At 38.6% G+C, this 17045-nt stretch overlaps 1 protein-coding gene and 1 long non-coding RNA gene across 13 annotated transcripts in view; one reads left to right on the top strand and one right to left on the bottom strand.

Annotated features, from left to right (window-relative positions):
- The window catches only part of PDK1 (pyruvate dehydrogenase kinase 1), a 42465-nt gene extending 39354 nt beyond the window's left edge, over positions 1 to 3111 (top strand). For 3 of the 4 annotated variants that reach the window (XR_014828749.1, XR_014828750.1, XM_021074572.2), the window contains one exon: positions 532 to 3111. Coding sequence is in view for 2 of the 4 variants with exons in the window: in XM_021074572.2 (XP_020930231.1) it covers positions 532 to 672 (141 nt within the window). In the remaining 2 variants the exon portion in view is untranslated. The remainder of the gene's footprint in view (positions 1 to 531) is intronic. The other variant, NM_001159608.1, reaches the window with a different exon arrangement.
- The window catches only part of LOC110256990 (uncharacterized), a 127182-nt gene that overhangs the window by 1137 nt on the left and 109000 nt on the right, over positions 1 to 17045 (bottom strand). The window lies entirely within an intron of this gene.

Below are 17045 nucleotides of genomic sequence, written 5' to 3' on the forward strand. Positions count from 1 at the left end.
TCTTTCATACCTATGTAATATTTCAATTCAGCAACTTCCAGGCTGGCTGGAGAATTACTGCAAGCCCTAAACTCAGTCAACATACACATTAAGCAGTTGCCATAGGCTTAGTAAATAACTTATTTCAAATATGTGCTCTATTCTAAAATGTTAGGGTTCCTGCTGTGGTGCAATGGGATTGGCGATGTCTCTGGAGCACTGGGATGCAGGTTCCATCCCTGCCTGGCACAGTGGGTTAAAGGAGGATCCATTGTTGCCATAGCTGCAATGTAGGTCCCAACTGTGGCTCCATCTGATCCCTGGCACCAGCTCCATGTGCCGTGGGGTGGCCAAAAAAGAAAAAAAAAATTAAACACAACAGCCATCATTTAGAATAGAATAAGCTAGAATTCAAGTAGATGGTGTATGGTAAAATACAGATCCAAAAAAATATTGTTCAATTTGTAATACTTTTTATACTATTGCATGTTTTCTCAAATAAGGGATTCTTTTTAAAAAATGCCTAACTTGAAGTCCCGCTTTTTCTTTTAGGCTCTGTCCACAGACTCAATAGAAAGACTCCCAGTGTATAACAAAGCTGCCTGGAAGCATTACAACACCAACCATGAGGCTGATGACTGGTGTGTCCCCAGCAGAGAACCAAAAGACATGACAACATTCCGCAGTGCCTAGACACACTTGATACCCTTGGAAAATCCAGATGTGGCTTTTGCATTAAATTTGGAAGGGATGGTGTTCAGAACTACATTATACCAAATACTTCATGTGTCGTTTTCACAGTTCACTATCTGGGTAGAATAAGTGGCAAGTCAGTTCCATTTATGCCTGTTCAATCTCCTCAAGGACAACATCGTATCTACATTACACTTAATATTTTCACAGTTAATTGAACCTATTTTTAAACAACTAGTTTTGCTCACCTTTCTCTTTAGAGTGGATTTCAGAAGCGTAGAAAAATCTTTGGGTTTCTACGGGAAGCTATGTGGTTTTTTAAAAAATTCTTTTATGTCTGCTGGAAACATCTTCATACTGATTAGCTAGGTTAGCCATCTTTCTGTTTTAGAGGAGTTCTGCCGTCCTTTATTTAGTAATGATAGATGTAATAAGATGATCAGATTTATACAACTATCTACAATTAGAGCCGTAAACAGTTGCTCTGTTACTGTAGAACCAGCGATCTTTCAGCATCTACATGCATTGTCTTCACTCTGAAGTTAATTTATCATTTTTTAATTTTATTGCAAAGGATTATGATTGGTTTCCTGTGGAGTTAAGCCAAGATCATGGTCTCTTGTGATTAATGCAAGGGGAAATTCTGATACTAAAAACAGCTGCTAAAATTCTAAATTAAGAGATTTAGGGCAAAGCAGCAAGTCCCCAAAACCGTACTGATTGTTGAGATTACCTGGGGAACTTTTGAGAAACAGTTTTCTGGGCCTTCCTCCAGACAAAGGATCAGACTCTGTGGCAGGAGCCCAGGAATCTCAAGTTTTAAAACTCTTAGATGAGACCGATGCCTCACCTAGTTAGAAAACCGTGCTTTTAAAGTGAGTAATAATGATACATTTGCTAAAGTATCAGATCTTTAGGCTTTGGTTTTCAGCTATCGAAAGGTCAGACTTTAAGACTGGGAGAGACAGATTGGTGCAATTAAAAGTGTAATTAGGAGACACGTTGACTGTAGGAGAATAGTCAGGTAGCTGAAGGATTAGAACCATAAGTGCTCAAGTACTGACAAAGAATATGTATGTTAAAAAATCTGTATTTTATCAGGAAAGAGTCACCTTGGGCTTATCACAAAAACCCCTCACATTCACATGGTAACGTAGCATGCAAATACTTTGTTATGTCATGATAACTCCATTGGGCTTTAAAACAAAGAGATACAGAGCAAGCAGTTTCATCTTCATTTTGAGACTCAGAGTCTGGCCCCAAGCTGCATGGAATTAGAGTCAGGGCTCAAGCTGTATTTGCTGATCACTGTTAGCTGCCTGGTCCAGGAGACCAGGAAGTCAGGAGACGAAGTTGTTTAGTCATACCTCATCTTTTAAGGTGACAGGGAAATACATTGAAAATAAATTTTAAACTAAGATTTTAAAAGTTTAAAGAACAGCTTTATTACTTAAATGGGGAATTTATCTGGAAAATACATTGAATTGAAACACCTCATTCTCAAGAGGATTGTGTAAGCTTAATAATTCTATATAAATTTTTAAAATGGAAGAGATGCTGGCGGGCCATCAGTCCAGGACCCTCACTTAAAGAGATGAGGATCCTGAGACTCGGGGTGTAGGATTTGCCCAGGGCTAACTAGCTCATGTGACCAAATGCTGGAAAAAATCTTTTACCTTCTATTCCTTAATTATGGATTTTATGAAATACAGGACACACTAGTAGATGATTTATATTAGTTCCATGTGTTACCCTTTTTTAGCTTAAAATTAGACTTTTTGTAATGATGGAATATCTTAGAATCCTTTTCAGAGTATTCACTTTCTTTCCTAATAGAGACATTTGTACAACTGACGCATTTTGTTTTTACTTAGAAACAACCCCCACAAGGTTAAAGTTTCTCTCTTGAAGAGCTAAGCTGGTGTTTTCGAAGGAAAAGTGAAATCTTTTCCTGTAGCTTCTTTTTTAGGTATAATGGCTTTTTTACTTTGTTATTGTGGTAAGGGACAGAAAATTAAAATATTTGGGGGATGCTTTCTCCTAGTTGGTTTTAAATTATTGTGCTACCTGAAATGTTTTTAGATTATTACACTGTTTTTCCCACCAGCATTTAATATGATGCCATGTAAATTACTGAAGGATAAGAAGTGGGTACCAAGTGATTTTCATAACTTGGACATTTAATGAATGTGCCAACATTTTTTAAGGAAGAATCGCAAAAAATATTCTGCCCTATACTTAAAATACTGGCTGGCTTAAGAGTCTTCATACTTAATAGTGATCACTTGCTTGCACTGTGGCACTGTGAAGTTTTTACATGGAGCTGTTGACGTGGCAGTCTACCCTATTTTATAAAATGTTTTGTGTATGGCAACAAAGTGGCAACATGGATCAACTCTTATTCTGAAAATAAATTGGGTCAATTGAGGTTTTTAAAAATATAGTTATGTTTTATCTTTTTAAATAAAGGTCTCTTTCATCCTCAAGGGTCAACATTCTATAAACATTTGAGAAATTACAGCTAGGTGGCTCACATGACATCTCTCTGAAGAGAGGAGATATTTGGAATTTAGATTTCCACCATGGAAATTCTAGTGGTGAAAGCAGGCGGTAGAGTTTGTGCAGTTTGATTTATGCTGGACATTCATTATCCAAACATCCACAGATGACTGATTTATTGCATAAATGTACATCTTCTGTTGTGTGATTTTTGAAAGGTTATATTAATGTGCTCTTTGAACAACTTTTCACAGTGTATGTAGAAAAGATCCTAATTGTACCAGCTGGAAGTCAGAACTAAACCCTGCTAGTCCAAGCTAGGTTCCTGTCCTATTCCTGACATATGGGCTGAAAGCTGGTAAGTTCCATAATGGGACTCTGTATAAAGAACCAGGGAAATGTACTGCCAGTGTTAGGATCCCTCTGTGGCTTTGTGTAGCCAAGTAGAAGTCAGGAATCAGGTAACCAATTTTGTATCTTTTTTTTTTTTTTGTCTTTTTGCCATTTCTTGGGACGCTCCCGCAGCATATGGAGGTTCCCAGGCTAGGGGTTGAATCGGAGCTGTAGCCACCGGCCTACTCCAGAGCCACAGCAACGCGGGATCTGAGCCGCGTCTGGAACCTGCACCACAGCTCACGGCAACGCCGGATCGTTAACCCACTGAGCAAGGGCAGGGACTGAACCCGCAACCTCATGGTTCCTAGTCGGATTCGTTAACCACTGCGCCACGACGGGAACTCCTAGTTTATATTTTTAATTGCTGTGCCATACATGGGGAGTTTTAACAGAAAGGTAATCAGGGTTAAGCTGGTTTGGCTTTTCCTGAAGTAACTTTCCATCATACTGTATATGGTTAACTTCTGGCCATAATAATTTTGTTATAGTCAAAGCCACTTGAAAAAATAATGTGGTATGGGGAGTTCCCGTTGTGGCTCAGCAGAAACAAACCCGACTAGTATCCATGAGGATGCGGGTTGGATCCCTGGCGTCACTCAGTGGATTGAGGATCCGATGTTGCCACAAGCTGTGGTGTAGGTCGCAGACGTGGCTTGGATCTGGTGTTGCTGCTGCAAAAGCCAGCAGCTGTAGCTTTGGTTTGACTTCTAGCCTGGGAACTTCCATATGCTGCAGGTGTGGGCCTAAAAAAAAAAAAAAAAAAAAAAAGGAAAAAGAATTTTTATGTCAAAAGAGAATGCACTCCCGTTTTGCTTAATCCTGGCATTCTTGAACTGCTATTATACCTTTTGTTCTGTTTACATGTTTGGAAAGAATCAAACCACCATACCACCCACTCTTCACATTTCTTAAGCAATCACCAACCATAAGCTTTTAACAGCAAGAGACAAGATTGCTAGCTTTTTAAAAATTTATGAGATCTAATCTGTGTTCATATATATATTAAAGCAGCACTTAATCACATAGTAAAGACAATATAGGTGTATATTGTTATTACTACCACTATTAACATTTTCTTCATGGAACCAATATTACAAATAGTCCAACTATAATAAGAAGGAAAGAAAACTCATCAGAACTAAGGTTATATTTTGTGGGGTTTTTTTTTTGTTTTATTTTGTTTGCGGTTGCATTTTAGTGGAGTTTGGAATGTGGAATTTGGAATGTGTTTCTAGGTTCCTTCATCCTGGTGCAAGATTGACAATTTTTGTTGCAAAACTTTAGTCTTTTTTTCTTGTCTCGGAAAAGCTGATTTATATTTATATTGGGGAACAGGGGCAGCCATCTTTCACTTTGTTAAGAGATTTTTAAGTAAAACTGTACAGTGTTCACTTGAATGTTGTATTTACACAGGAGTTAATTTCTGCAAGCTTAGAACTGCATTTGCTGCAGTTGTCCCAGAATATTGTCAACATTTCAATTCAAAACTATGTAATTTCTGACGTCTGTTTATAATAAAATTTAAATGGTGAAAAATTCCTTTAGGAAACAGCTGATGAGGCCAGGACATTTTAAAGTTCAATTCAAATATAAGAGGCCACAGTATCTGGTCATGGTTTCATACTTTGAAGTCAGTTATATTGTTATAACACTGTACAGAAATATCTAACTATTCGTCCAAAAACTTCCTTCAAAGTGGAGTACCTCTGAGTACAAAACTGAAAAGAATTAGAGAAACAACGTCATTTATCTTACTATATTACAGTATGGGAAGAATCTGACTTATGAACAATTTCTCATTCTTTCCCCTCAGTGTTTTCCATGATGCCCCCGTATAGAGCAGGCACTTCCAACTGCAGCTTCAAGTCATGAGTGATAATGAATTTAACAACACTGTGTGCTCAAAGTCTTGCACAGAAATGAATCAGTACAATAAAAACTATGGGTAGTAGCACAATAACTTGCAAAATGATAAAATACTGAAGAAAATGACAAGTTAGAATAGCAGCAAAACAGAAATACCAAAGCCATGGGCTTAAGTATAAAGACGTCAATAAGGAAACACTGTTAAGGTGGGTAAAGCCACAGCTGTGTCAGCAAACTAAGGGCAGTAACCTCCAGGAAGCCTTTGTAGGCTGTATCAAAAAGGGTTCTTCCAGAAAAAACCTCTAGCAAGGACTAATCAGGGAAAAAAAAAGGGGGGGGGGCACGTAAATAGTACTTAGGTTAAAAAAGCTAAAAATACAGATTACAACAAAAAATTGAGTATAGAAGAAATTATTTCCAGAAAAACAAATATTACTGAGATTTAAGAGATTCTGACATTTAAATCCATCAATAACCACTAGAGAAATGCAGTTAGTACTACAACTGCACCTCACTCACCACAAGAGATGTTAAAGGTGAATTTTACCAAAACATAAATTCGCGTTCCTATCTTACACTTTCAGAGAACAGAAGGAGAGAAAGCCACCAGATCCATTTCATAGTGTTAGTAAAACCTCAAAGCAAAACTGGTCAAGGACGGTATGAAAAATTAATGTGTATACTAATCTCACTCATGAATATACATGAAAAAAAAAATCACCAAATATCGTCAGAAAGGAACAGCGTATAAAAAATTAATACATTGTGAGCAAAGTAGGCTGTTTCCTAGAAATGGAGTGTTTTTTAATATCTTTATAATCTATGTAATTAATCACATTAAAGGATAAACCATAAGATTACCTCAGTGGAGACAGACGATAACAATATTAATTTGTTATTTTGGAGTACAGTTTAGTTATAATTACAGGTGCTTAACTCACTTGTATAAGGTCATTGTTGGATGGTAATTAAATACAAGACACATATATTGGAACTGTCTGTTGGGTTGGGTCCAGTTGCTTCTACCAGGGGAAATGTGATTCGTTCTATGTCTAGAGCTTCACCATTTGCCAGGTAAAAGTTACTGGCCTGGGGATTTCTCCTTTTAACTCTGGTAAAATACTTTGCAACATGGAATAAAGGAACAGTCCATGTCTTTGTGTTTGAACAAACGTAAGGGTTATAAAGGGGCCTAGAGTTTTCAACAAGCACATTTGTTTGATAAAGCCTACCCTTTCTACCTCTGGAGTGGCAAATCCTCTTCATTCTGGAGAAAAAGTTCCTTTTCATCTCAAAACCAATCCTCAGTGACCAACAAAAGCAACCAGTAGGAAGAATCCCCAATTGGGACTATTGGGCGATTGTTCCTTGTCTACAGTGCACAGCTGACCTTGATTATTGTTGGGTCAGGATAGGTCTTCACAAGGGCTTGTTAACCAACAGGAGAGTATAGGTAAGTCATTGTAGGCAGTGCTACTCAAACTTCCATGTATATAGCAATCACCTGGGGATCTTATAAAACATAGATTGGGGGCCAGCAAGCCTAGAATGGGGTCTCAGATGCCACATTTCTAAAAAGCTTCCAGGTGATGTTGATGCTGCCCATCCACAGACAACACTTTCAATAGCAAGGGTTTAAAAGTTGCAGCATAAACTGCTATCAGCATCTCAAAGGACCAACTGGAGAGATGAAACCAGGTGATGTATGAGTGAGGAGCCTGATACATCTAGTAATCTGATTCTTAAGAGTATTCAGAAGGGCTAGAAGAGATCCATTCCTGATAGCTGGAGTGCTTGGGGGTATGCCCATGACCTTAAGTTAACTAATGGGATTTGGACCTCATTTGTGGTGAAATATGAATTTTAAGGCTCTTACCAGTAGAACATGTAAATAATAAAAGTCTTGGGTTAATGCAAAGAGGTGATGCCCACGTGTAATGTTTATCTTCATACCTATTTCATAGGAGGGATATGGAAGATGACAGAAAACTTTGGTGGATAATAGTAGCTTCACTGACATCCTTATTGTCTGCTCTAGGCGGTAACAGAATCTTCTAGTGGTGGGAAGAATGGACCCAAGACTGAAAGCTCTGGCGCTTTACAGCAGTGGTGGGGTTAATAGAACTTGGGACAGCCCCTTACATCAAGGTCCAAGTAATAGTTTCGCTGGTGATCCCGGATGTGAATGCAGTCTCTAGGATGTAGATCCCGGCAGGGCACCACAAGGTCGATAGTGATACCTGTGTGTGTGTGTGTCCCCACAAGGTCAGATAGTGGTACCTTTGTGTGTGTGTGTGTGTGTGTGTGTGTGTCCACAAGGTCAGATAGTGGTACCTTTGTGTGTGTGTGTGTGTGTGTCCACAAGGTCAGATAGTGATACCTTTGTGTGTGTGCATACGTGTGTGTGTGTGTTTGTGTGTGTGTGTCTTTAGGGCCACACCTGTGGCATATGGGAGTTCCCAGGCTAGGAGTGGAATTGGAGCTACAGCTGCCAGCCTGTGCCACAGCCTCAGCAATGCAGGGTCTGAGCCATGTATGTGACCTACACCACAGCTCACAGCAATGCCGGATCCTTAACCCAATGAATGAGGCCAGGGATGGAACCTGCGTCCTCATGGATACTAGTAGGGCTTGTTACCACTGAGCCATGACAGGAACTCCCTAGTGATACATCTTACATCTTATACAGGATATGGAACACTTCATTGAAGGTTTTGTGGTAATTCATTATATGATGGCAGTGATTTAGCTTAATCGGGTACATCACTGTCCTATAAGTAGGTGACTGCTGAGGGTACAGTGAAGGAGAGTTTGTAGTTTAGCTGGAAAAGGGATGCCCTTGTTGCTGTTAATGAGCAAAGATATTAAAATCAGTATCTGAAAAATTCCTGCTGAGAACTTGGTTGTGATGTGTTAAATCTGTAGATCACTTTGGGGAGAATTTATATCTTAACAATATTGATACTTTCAATCTTTGAGCATGCTATATGTATCAATTTAATTGGTTTTGATCTTGATCCCTTTCAGTGTTTCACAGTTTTCAGGAACAGATCCTGCACATATTCATCAGAATTAAACCTTAGGTATTTCATCTTTTGAAGCCATTTTTGAAGCTAATAAACATTTTAAAAATATTTTTTGTCTTCCAGTTGTTCATTCCTAGTACATTTTCCCCTTCAGATCTCTAATGTAGCCACTCAAAACAAATCATGGCCTTCAGAGTTTTATTGAGGACTAGACATAGCTGAGTAAATTCCACCTGTATTGACTTAGTCCTTGATGTGGTCTTCATAATAGAGTAAACACCAGCATGTCCAATCCAATGTCAGGCTGCCATGAACTTGACCATGCCCTTCTTTTCCCCTTTCTTTTATGACTGAAATTGAAGCATATAGAAGTTCCTGGGCCGGGGTCGAATCCAAGCTGCAGCTGTGACCTATGCCACATCTGTGGACACGCCAAATCCCTAACTGCACTGGGCATGGGATCAAACCTGCACTGCCACAGAGACAACGCCCAGTCCTTAACCTGCTGCACCACAGCAGGAACTACAGCCATGCTTTTCTTTTTCTAGCCCTCTCCACCCAGACCACTTGTTTGACTTCACCTAGGAGGGGTCAACCGTGTAATTTCACTGTCTCACCCCAGGGCAGCTTGAATTTTCTCATCTTGTGCTACAATATGGTGTGACTAGACTACTTTTCTTGTTCTACTTAAACTGAGATTTTAAGGTTTATATTAAATGTGTCCTTTTCCACATATCATCAGGGGCATTGATCTCTGATGCCCTCTGCCACTCATTTCCAAAATGACAAACAGGAGATGGCTTATTATTAGGCAAGTATACAAAGTTCAAGATTCCAACCCAAATCCTATGAGCCAGATTATATAATGCTCTGTGTGACCATACAATTCTTTATTATTATAGATACAAAACCACTTAGAGGAGGGAGCATCAAGATGGCAGAGTAGGAGGATGTGGAGCTCACCTCCCCTGCAAACACATCAAAAATACACCTACATGTGGGACAATTCTCACAGAAAACCAGATGGAAACTGACAGGAGATCTCTTATACAACCAAAGCTGCGGAAAAGATCTGTACATAACCAGGTAGGATGGGAAAAAAAAGGCATCAGGATGGGGGCCGGTGCCCCTGGGAGAGATCTTAGAAGGAGGGAAGGTCCACAGGGGAAGGCCCTCACCCTGGGGAGCCCCCTTCCATACTGAGAAGTCCACTGGACATAGAGGGGCTGGAGGGGCCTGGATTCTGCTTGCGAGGAGTGCATGTATGCTGGCTTGAGAGAGACCAGTGCTGACAGCTGCCACCTCACTGCCCTTCCTAGCCTGAAATGCATGCAGGGCAGGACCACTGGTATGCAGAGTGGCTAGGCAGTGAATCAGGTACACAGGCCGGGGAGAAGACTCAGTCCAGCTGTGTGGAGACAGCCTAGAGGGTCTGGGCTGGACCTCAGAGCCCACTGTCAGTGCCCATAGTGAGGTGGGTCTGGCAGTGGTGGAATTTATCAGCATTTATCACACCAGGTGGCACCACAGAAATGTACATCTCAGTGGGGCAGCCCCTGGGGAAGAACATTTATATTTCAATAGGAGCACTCCAGTTCCATTCACCCCATACTGAAGTTTGAGGCCACATCTGTGGTAGACAAGTCTTGGAAGAGGCTTTCCATGGAGGCAGCACAACCACCTTGATTTCTGCAGCCAGAGCACCCTTACCCCTAGCACCCACCTATTTCATACCACGGTCTAGCACTATATCTGGGATAAACACAATGGAGAAAGGGACTTGACCTTGGGCTGCTTCTGGGAAGAACCATGGATAATGGCATGGCCAACATGTAGGTTTGCTGTGACCAAAGAGGACTCACTTGCCCTAGCGATCACCTCCTTTGGGACAGAGCACACACTCAAGAGCAACAAAGCTTTATCAAACCTTTGGGGCTTCTACTTCTGCTTCTATAGACTCTGACCCTGACAGGTCTGTGACAGCCATGGAGAAAAGATGAAGACATGCCCAACATCAAGTAAAGGCTTTGGACACCGCAATTCCAATCATACCCACTATCAAGGGGACAATAGCCAGCACACTCAGAAGAGACATACAAGAAAACAGCCCTTGCACCAAAAATATTAGACTCATGGTCTACATAGGGGTGTTCCCACATAAAAGCACCCCTTTAAGAGCACAGCAGATAAATTTCTCTATGAATTTAGGAGAAACAGTTAAGTAAATGAAAAAACAGAGCAACTACTCCCAATTAAATGAACAAGAGAAGTCCCCTGAAAGAATAAGGATTTCACTCTACCCAAGCTTGAGTTCAAAAAGAAGGTAATAAAAATGTTTATAAAATTAAGAAAGATTATCAATAGAAATGCAGAACACTGTAGTAAGGAACTAGAAACTATAAAGAGGAACCAGTCAAAATTAGACAACTCATTTGCCAAGATAAAACCAATCTAGAACAATGAATAATAGACTCAGTAAGTACAGAGAATGGATAAGTGATCTGGAAGACAGAATAATAGAAGTCACCCAATTAGAGCAGCTGACAAAGATAAATTTAAAAAAATGAATGTATGAGATTTATGGGATAATATAAAGCATGTCAAGCTACACATAATAGAGGTTCTAGAAGAAGAGAGAAGGGAATCAAAAATGTATTTGAAGAAATTAGGTTTAGGAAGTCTTCAGCTATAAAGAGGGAAACAGATATCCAGGTATAGGAAGAACAAAGGGTCCCAAACAAGACAAACAGGTCCTCATCAAAACATATCATAATTAAAATGATAAAGAGAGGATCCTAAAGGCAGCAAAAGAAAAGACAGAGTCAGTTACAAGGAATCCCCCCATAAGGTTATCAGCTGATTTCTCTACAGGAACTTTGAAGGGCAGAAGGAAGTAGCAAGATATATTCAGGGTCTTGAAAGGGGTAACCTAGGATACTCTAATCAGCAAGATTATCATTTAGAGTAGAAGGAGAAATAAATATAAGCAAAAACTAAAAGAATACAACAATTTTAAATCTACTATAAAATATCAAAAGGTCTTCTCTAAATAGAAAAGAAGTAAGAATTTATAGTAAAGGAAAAATAGGAAAGGAAAATATATAAAAGCATTGAAAAAATAACAAGCTATACAGCACATAAATTTAAAAATTTTTTGGAAAAAGTGATTATAATTAACAGCAAAAAGGATAAACATGAAGATTCCTATTTTACATCAAAATCACAAAATGTGGGGGAGAGAAGTAAAAAAATAGATCTTTTAGAATATATTTGAACTTACATGACTATCAGTCTAAAGCAAGTAGATACAGAGTTAGGGGTCAACAAACTTGAAAATTAAGGTAACCACAAATCAAAAACTTACTGTAAAAGCCCAGATATAAACCCAAGCACTTATGGTCAACTAATCTATGACAAAGGCAAGAACATACAGTGGAGGAAAGATAGTCTCTTCAATAAGTGGTGCTGGGAAAACTGGACAGCTACATGTAAGAGAATGAAATTAGAACATTCTCTAACACCATACACAAAAATAAACTAAAAATGTATTAAAGACCTAAGGCCCGATACTATAAAACTCTTAGAGGAAAACAGAGGCAGAATTATCTTTGACATAAATCACAGAAAAATCTTGTTTGATCCACCTCCTAGAATAATGACAATAAAGACAAAAATAAACCAATGTGACCTAATTAAACTCAAAAGCTTTTGCAGGAGTTCCTGTCATGGCACAGTGGAAACGAATCCAACTAGGAACCATGAGGTTGCAGGTTCAATCCCTGGCCTCGCTCAGTGGGTTAAGGATCTGGTGTTGCCGTGAGCTGTGGTGTAGGTCGCAGACTTGGCTTGGATCTGGTATTGCTGTGGCTCTGGGTAGGCTGGCCTCTGTAGCTCTAATTAGAGCCCTAGCCTGGGAACCTCCATATGCTGCGGGTGCGGCCCTCAAAAGACAAAAGACAAAATAAAAGCTTTTGCACAGCAAAGGAAACCATAAAAAAAAAAAAAAAAAAAAAAAAAAGACAACCCACAGAATGGGAGAAAATCTTTTCAAATGATACAAACAACAAGGGCTTAATCTCCAAAATACACAAACAACTCATACAACAGCAACAACAACAAAAAACAAACAACCCAATTGAAAAATAAGCAGAAGACCTAAATAGACAATCCTCCAAAGACATACGGATAAGCCAGTAGGCACATGAAAAAATGCTCAGTATCACTAATTATTAGAGAAATGCAAATCAAAGCTATAATGAGGTACCACCTCACACCACCTCACGTTTTAATGGCCATCATTAAAAAAGTCAACAAACAGCAAATGTTGGAGAGGATGTGGAGAAAACAGAACCCTTCTTCACTGTTCGTGGGAATGTAAATTGGTACAACAACTATGAAAACAGTATGGAGGTTCCTCAGAGAGCTACCACATCATCCAGCAATCCCAGTCCTGGGCTTATATTCAGACAAAGCTTTCATTCAAAAAGATACATGTACCCCTATGTTCATCATAGCACTTTTGCAATAGCTGAGACATGGAAACAACCCAAATGTCCATGGACAAATGAGTGGATTAAGAACATGTGGTACATTCGTACAATTGAATACTACTCAGTCATAAAAAAGGACAAAATAACGTCATTTGCAGCAATATGGATGAAACTAGAGATTCTCATATAAGTGAAGTCCAAAAGAGAAAGAAAAATACCATGTGATATCACTTATATGTGGACTCTAAAATATGGCACAATTTATCCTATCTACAAAACAGAAACAGATCGTGGACATGAAGAGAAGACTTGTATTTGCCAGGGGGAAGAGGGAGAGAAGGGGATGCATAGGGAGCATGAAGCTGGTAATTGCAAACTATTTAGAATGGATAAGTAATGGGGTCCTACTGTACAGTACAGGGAACTGTGTATAGTCTCTTGAATTAGAATATGATGGAGGATAGTATGAAAAAAAAGGTAGTATTAAAAAAAAAGCCATATATATGGCTGGTTCACTTTGCTGTACAGCAGACCTTGAAAGAACATTGTAAATCAACTATACTTTAATTAAAAAAAAAACCCACTTATGGTAGATTCACAGAAACCAAAACGAAAGGAACTGGAACATAGTGCAAAAGAAAATGTCAAACCACAAAATGAAAAGCAAAAATAGGGAGCTACAAAAATCAAATAGAAAACAAGGTTTAAAAGGTCAATAAGTACATACCTATCAATAATCATTTTAAATGTCAGTGAACTAAATGCTCCAATCAAAAGCCAGAGTGCTTGATAGGATTAAAAAGAAGACCCATCAACATACTGCTTACTCACTTCAGGGCAAGTGACACATAGATTGAAAGTAGGGGAGTTCCCTTTGTGGCTCAGCAGGAATGAATCTGACTAGTATCCATAAGGATATAGGTTCAATCCCTTGCCTTGCTCAGTGGGTTAAGGATCCGGTGTTGCCTTGAGCTCTGGTGTAGGTTGCAGACGTGGCTTGGATCCCGTGTTGCTGTGACTGTGGCATAAGCCAGCAGCTGCAGCTCCAATTCGACCCCTGGCCTCAGAACCTCCATATGCTGTGGGTACAGCCCTAAAAAGACAATAAATAAATAAATAAATAAAAGCAGGGGGATGGAAAACATATTTAAAGATATTTCATGCAAATGAAAATGATAGGAAAACAGGGACAGCAATACTCAGACAAAATAGACTTTAAATCAAAGCCCAGGGAATTCCCATTGTGGCTCAGTGGGTTATGAACCCAACTAGTATCCATGAGGATGTGAGTTTGATTCCTGGCCTCACTCAGTGGGTTAGGGATCTGTTGTTGCCATGAGCTGTGGTGTAGGTTGCAGATACAGATGCAGATCAGATCCTGCATTGCTGTGGCTGTGGTGTAGGCCAGCAGTTGCAGCTCCAATTTGATCCCTAGCCTGGGAAATTCCATATATTGTAGGTGCAGTCCTAAAAAGCAAAAAACTAAACAACAACAAAGCTCATAAAGAAAAAGGAGGACATTATATAATGTTCAAGAAGAGGATATTACACTCATTATGTAATATGCACATAAATGCACCCACTATAGAAGCACCTAAATGTATAAAACGAATACTAAAAGGGATGTAAAAAGGATAAAGGGAGAAATTGATAGGAATACAACAATAGTAGGAGACAATACCCCACTGATATCAATGGACAGATCTTCCAGACAGAAAATCAGTAAAGCAACAGAGGTCTTAAATGACACATTAGACAGTTGGACTTCATTAATATATACAGGATGCTACATGCAAGAAAACGCTCCACCCTCACCCCCAAACACACTACCTATTCTTTACAAGCATGCATGGAACATTCTCCTGAATAGACAACATACTAGGTCAGAAAACAAGCCTCAACAAATTTAAGAGGATAGAAACTATTTTAACCATATTTTCTGACCATGAATGTTATAAAACTAAAATCAACCACAGAAAGAAAAACAGAGAGAAGGGGAACACATGCTTAGTCTAAAATACCAAAGGAAAAAAAACCCCAATAGGTCAGTGATGAAATCTAAGAGGAAATCAGAAAATACCCTGAGACAAATGACAATGAAAACACAACCTTAAAAAACCTATGGAATGCAGCAAAAGGACTTCTGAAAGGGAAGTTCATAGCAATACAAGCCTTTCTCAAAAAAACAAGAAAAATCTCAAACAATGTAACCTACCATCTCAAGAATTAGAAAAAGAACAAACAAAACCCACAGTCAGAAGGAAGGAAGTAAAGATGAAAGTAAATAAAGTAAATGTAGGAAATAAGGATCAAAGAAAAACAATAGAAAAGACCTGGTTTTCTTTAAAAGATAAACAAAATTGACATGCCTCTAGCCAGGGGACCCAAATAAACAAAATGAGAAACAAAAGAAAAAAAATGATACTACAGAAATACAAAAAATAAGAGAATATCATGAACAGTTATATGCCAATTAAATTGGACAACCTAGAAGAAATGGACAAATTTCCAGAAACATACAGCCTACCAAAACTGAGTCAAGAAATAATAATTTGAACAGACCAATAATTACAAGTAAAACAGAATCTGTAAAAAACAACAACAAAATCTCTGCAAATGAAGGTACAGGACCAAATGGCTTTAATGGATAATTCTACCAAACCTATAAAGAGAACTTGCACCAATACTTTTCAAACTCTTTCAAAAGATTGAAGAGGAGGGAACACTCCCAAATTCATTCTGTGAAGCCACCATCACTCTGATGCTAAAAGTAGACAAAGACTCTATGAAAAAAAGAAAATGACAGACCAATATCTTTGATGGAAAAAAATGCAAAAATCTTCAACAAAATATTGCAAACTGAATCCAACAACACATAAAAAGGATTATAAACCATGATCAAGTTGGATTCATCCCAGATTGCAAGTTTGGTTCAATATATACAAATAAATGTATACACTATAGCAACAAAAACTACATGATTATCTCAAAAAATGCAGAAAAAGTATTTGATAAAATTCATGATAAAAACTCTTTTCACCATAAGTGTGTATAGAGAGAACATATATCAGCATAATAAAAGCCATTTATGACAAACCCACAGACAAAAATGCTCAGTGGTGAATCTTAAAGCCTTCCCACTAAGTTCAGGAATAAGACAAGGATGTCCACTTCTATCACTTCTATTCAACGAAGTACTGGCAGTTCTAGCCACAGTAGTAAGACAAAAAAAAGAAAGAAAAGGTATCCAAACAGGAAAGGAAGAGATAAAATTGTCCATTATATGCAGATGACATGATACTCTATATAGGAAATTCTAAAGATGCCACATAAAAACTTAGAACTGATAAATAAATTTAGCAAGGTCACAAGGTACAAGATTAGTATACAGAAATATATTGCATTTTTGTTTTTGTTTTTTTGCTTTTTTGGGGGGGGCTGCACCCAAGGTACATGGAGGTTCCCAGGCTAGGGGTCTAATTGGAGCTAAGCTGCCAGCCTATACCACAGCCACAGCAATGTGGGATTCCAGCCAGGTCTGCAACCTACACCACAGCTCACAGAAACACCGGATCCCTAACCCACTGAACGAGGCCAGGGATCGAACCTGTGTCCTCATGGATACTAGTAGGGTTCGTTTCTGCTGTGCCAAGATAGGAACTCCATATATTGCATTTCTTTACATTAATAATGAGATATCAGAAAGAGAAAAAAAATTTTAAATAAAGTAAAAATACCTAGGAATAAACCTTATCAAGAAGGTGAAAGACATATATACATTGAGAACTATAAAACACTGAGAAGAAAATTGAAGCTAATTCAAGGAAATGCAAAGATACTCTATGCTCTCATATTAGAAGAGTATTATTAAAATGGCTATTTTATCCAAAGCAATCTACAGATTTAATGACATTTTTTCACAGAACTAGAACAAATAATCCCAAAATTTACATGGAACCACAAAGATCCCAAATTGCTAAAGCAATCTTGAGGAAAAAGTCAAATCTAAAAGCATAACCATTCTAGATTTCAGGAAATACCACAAAGCTACAGTAATCAAAATAGTGTGGTATTGGTACAAAAATAGATATACAGA

The sequence above is a fragment of the Sus scrofa genome, chromosome 15 (genome assembly GCF_054392235.1).
Source record: "Sus scrofa isolate SSC_HxYL_T2T_F1_AM1 chromosome 15, Sscrofa_HxYL_maternal_Yorkshire_Landrace_v2.0, whole genome shotgun sequence".
NCBI classification, from domain to species: domain Eukaryota; kingdom Metazoa; phylum Chordata; class Mammalia; order Artiodactyla; family Suidae; genus Sus; species Sus scrofa.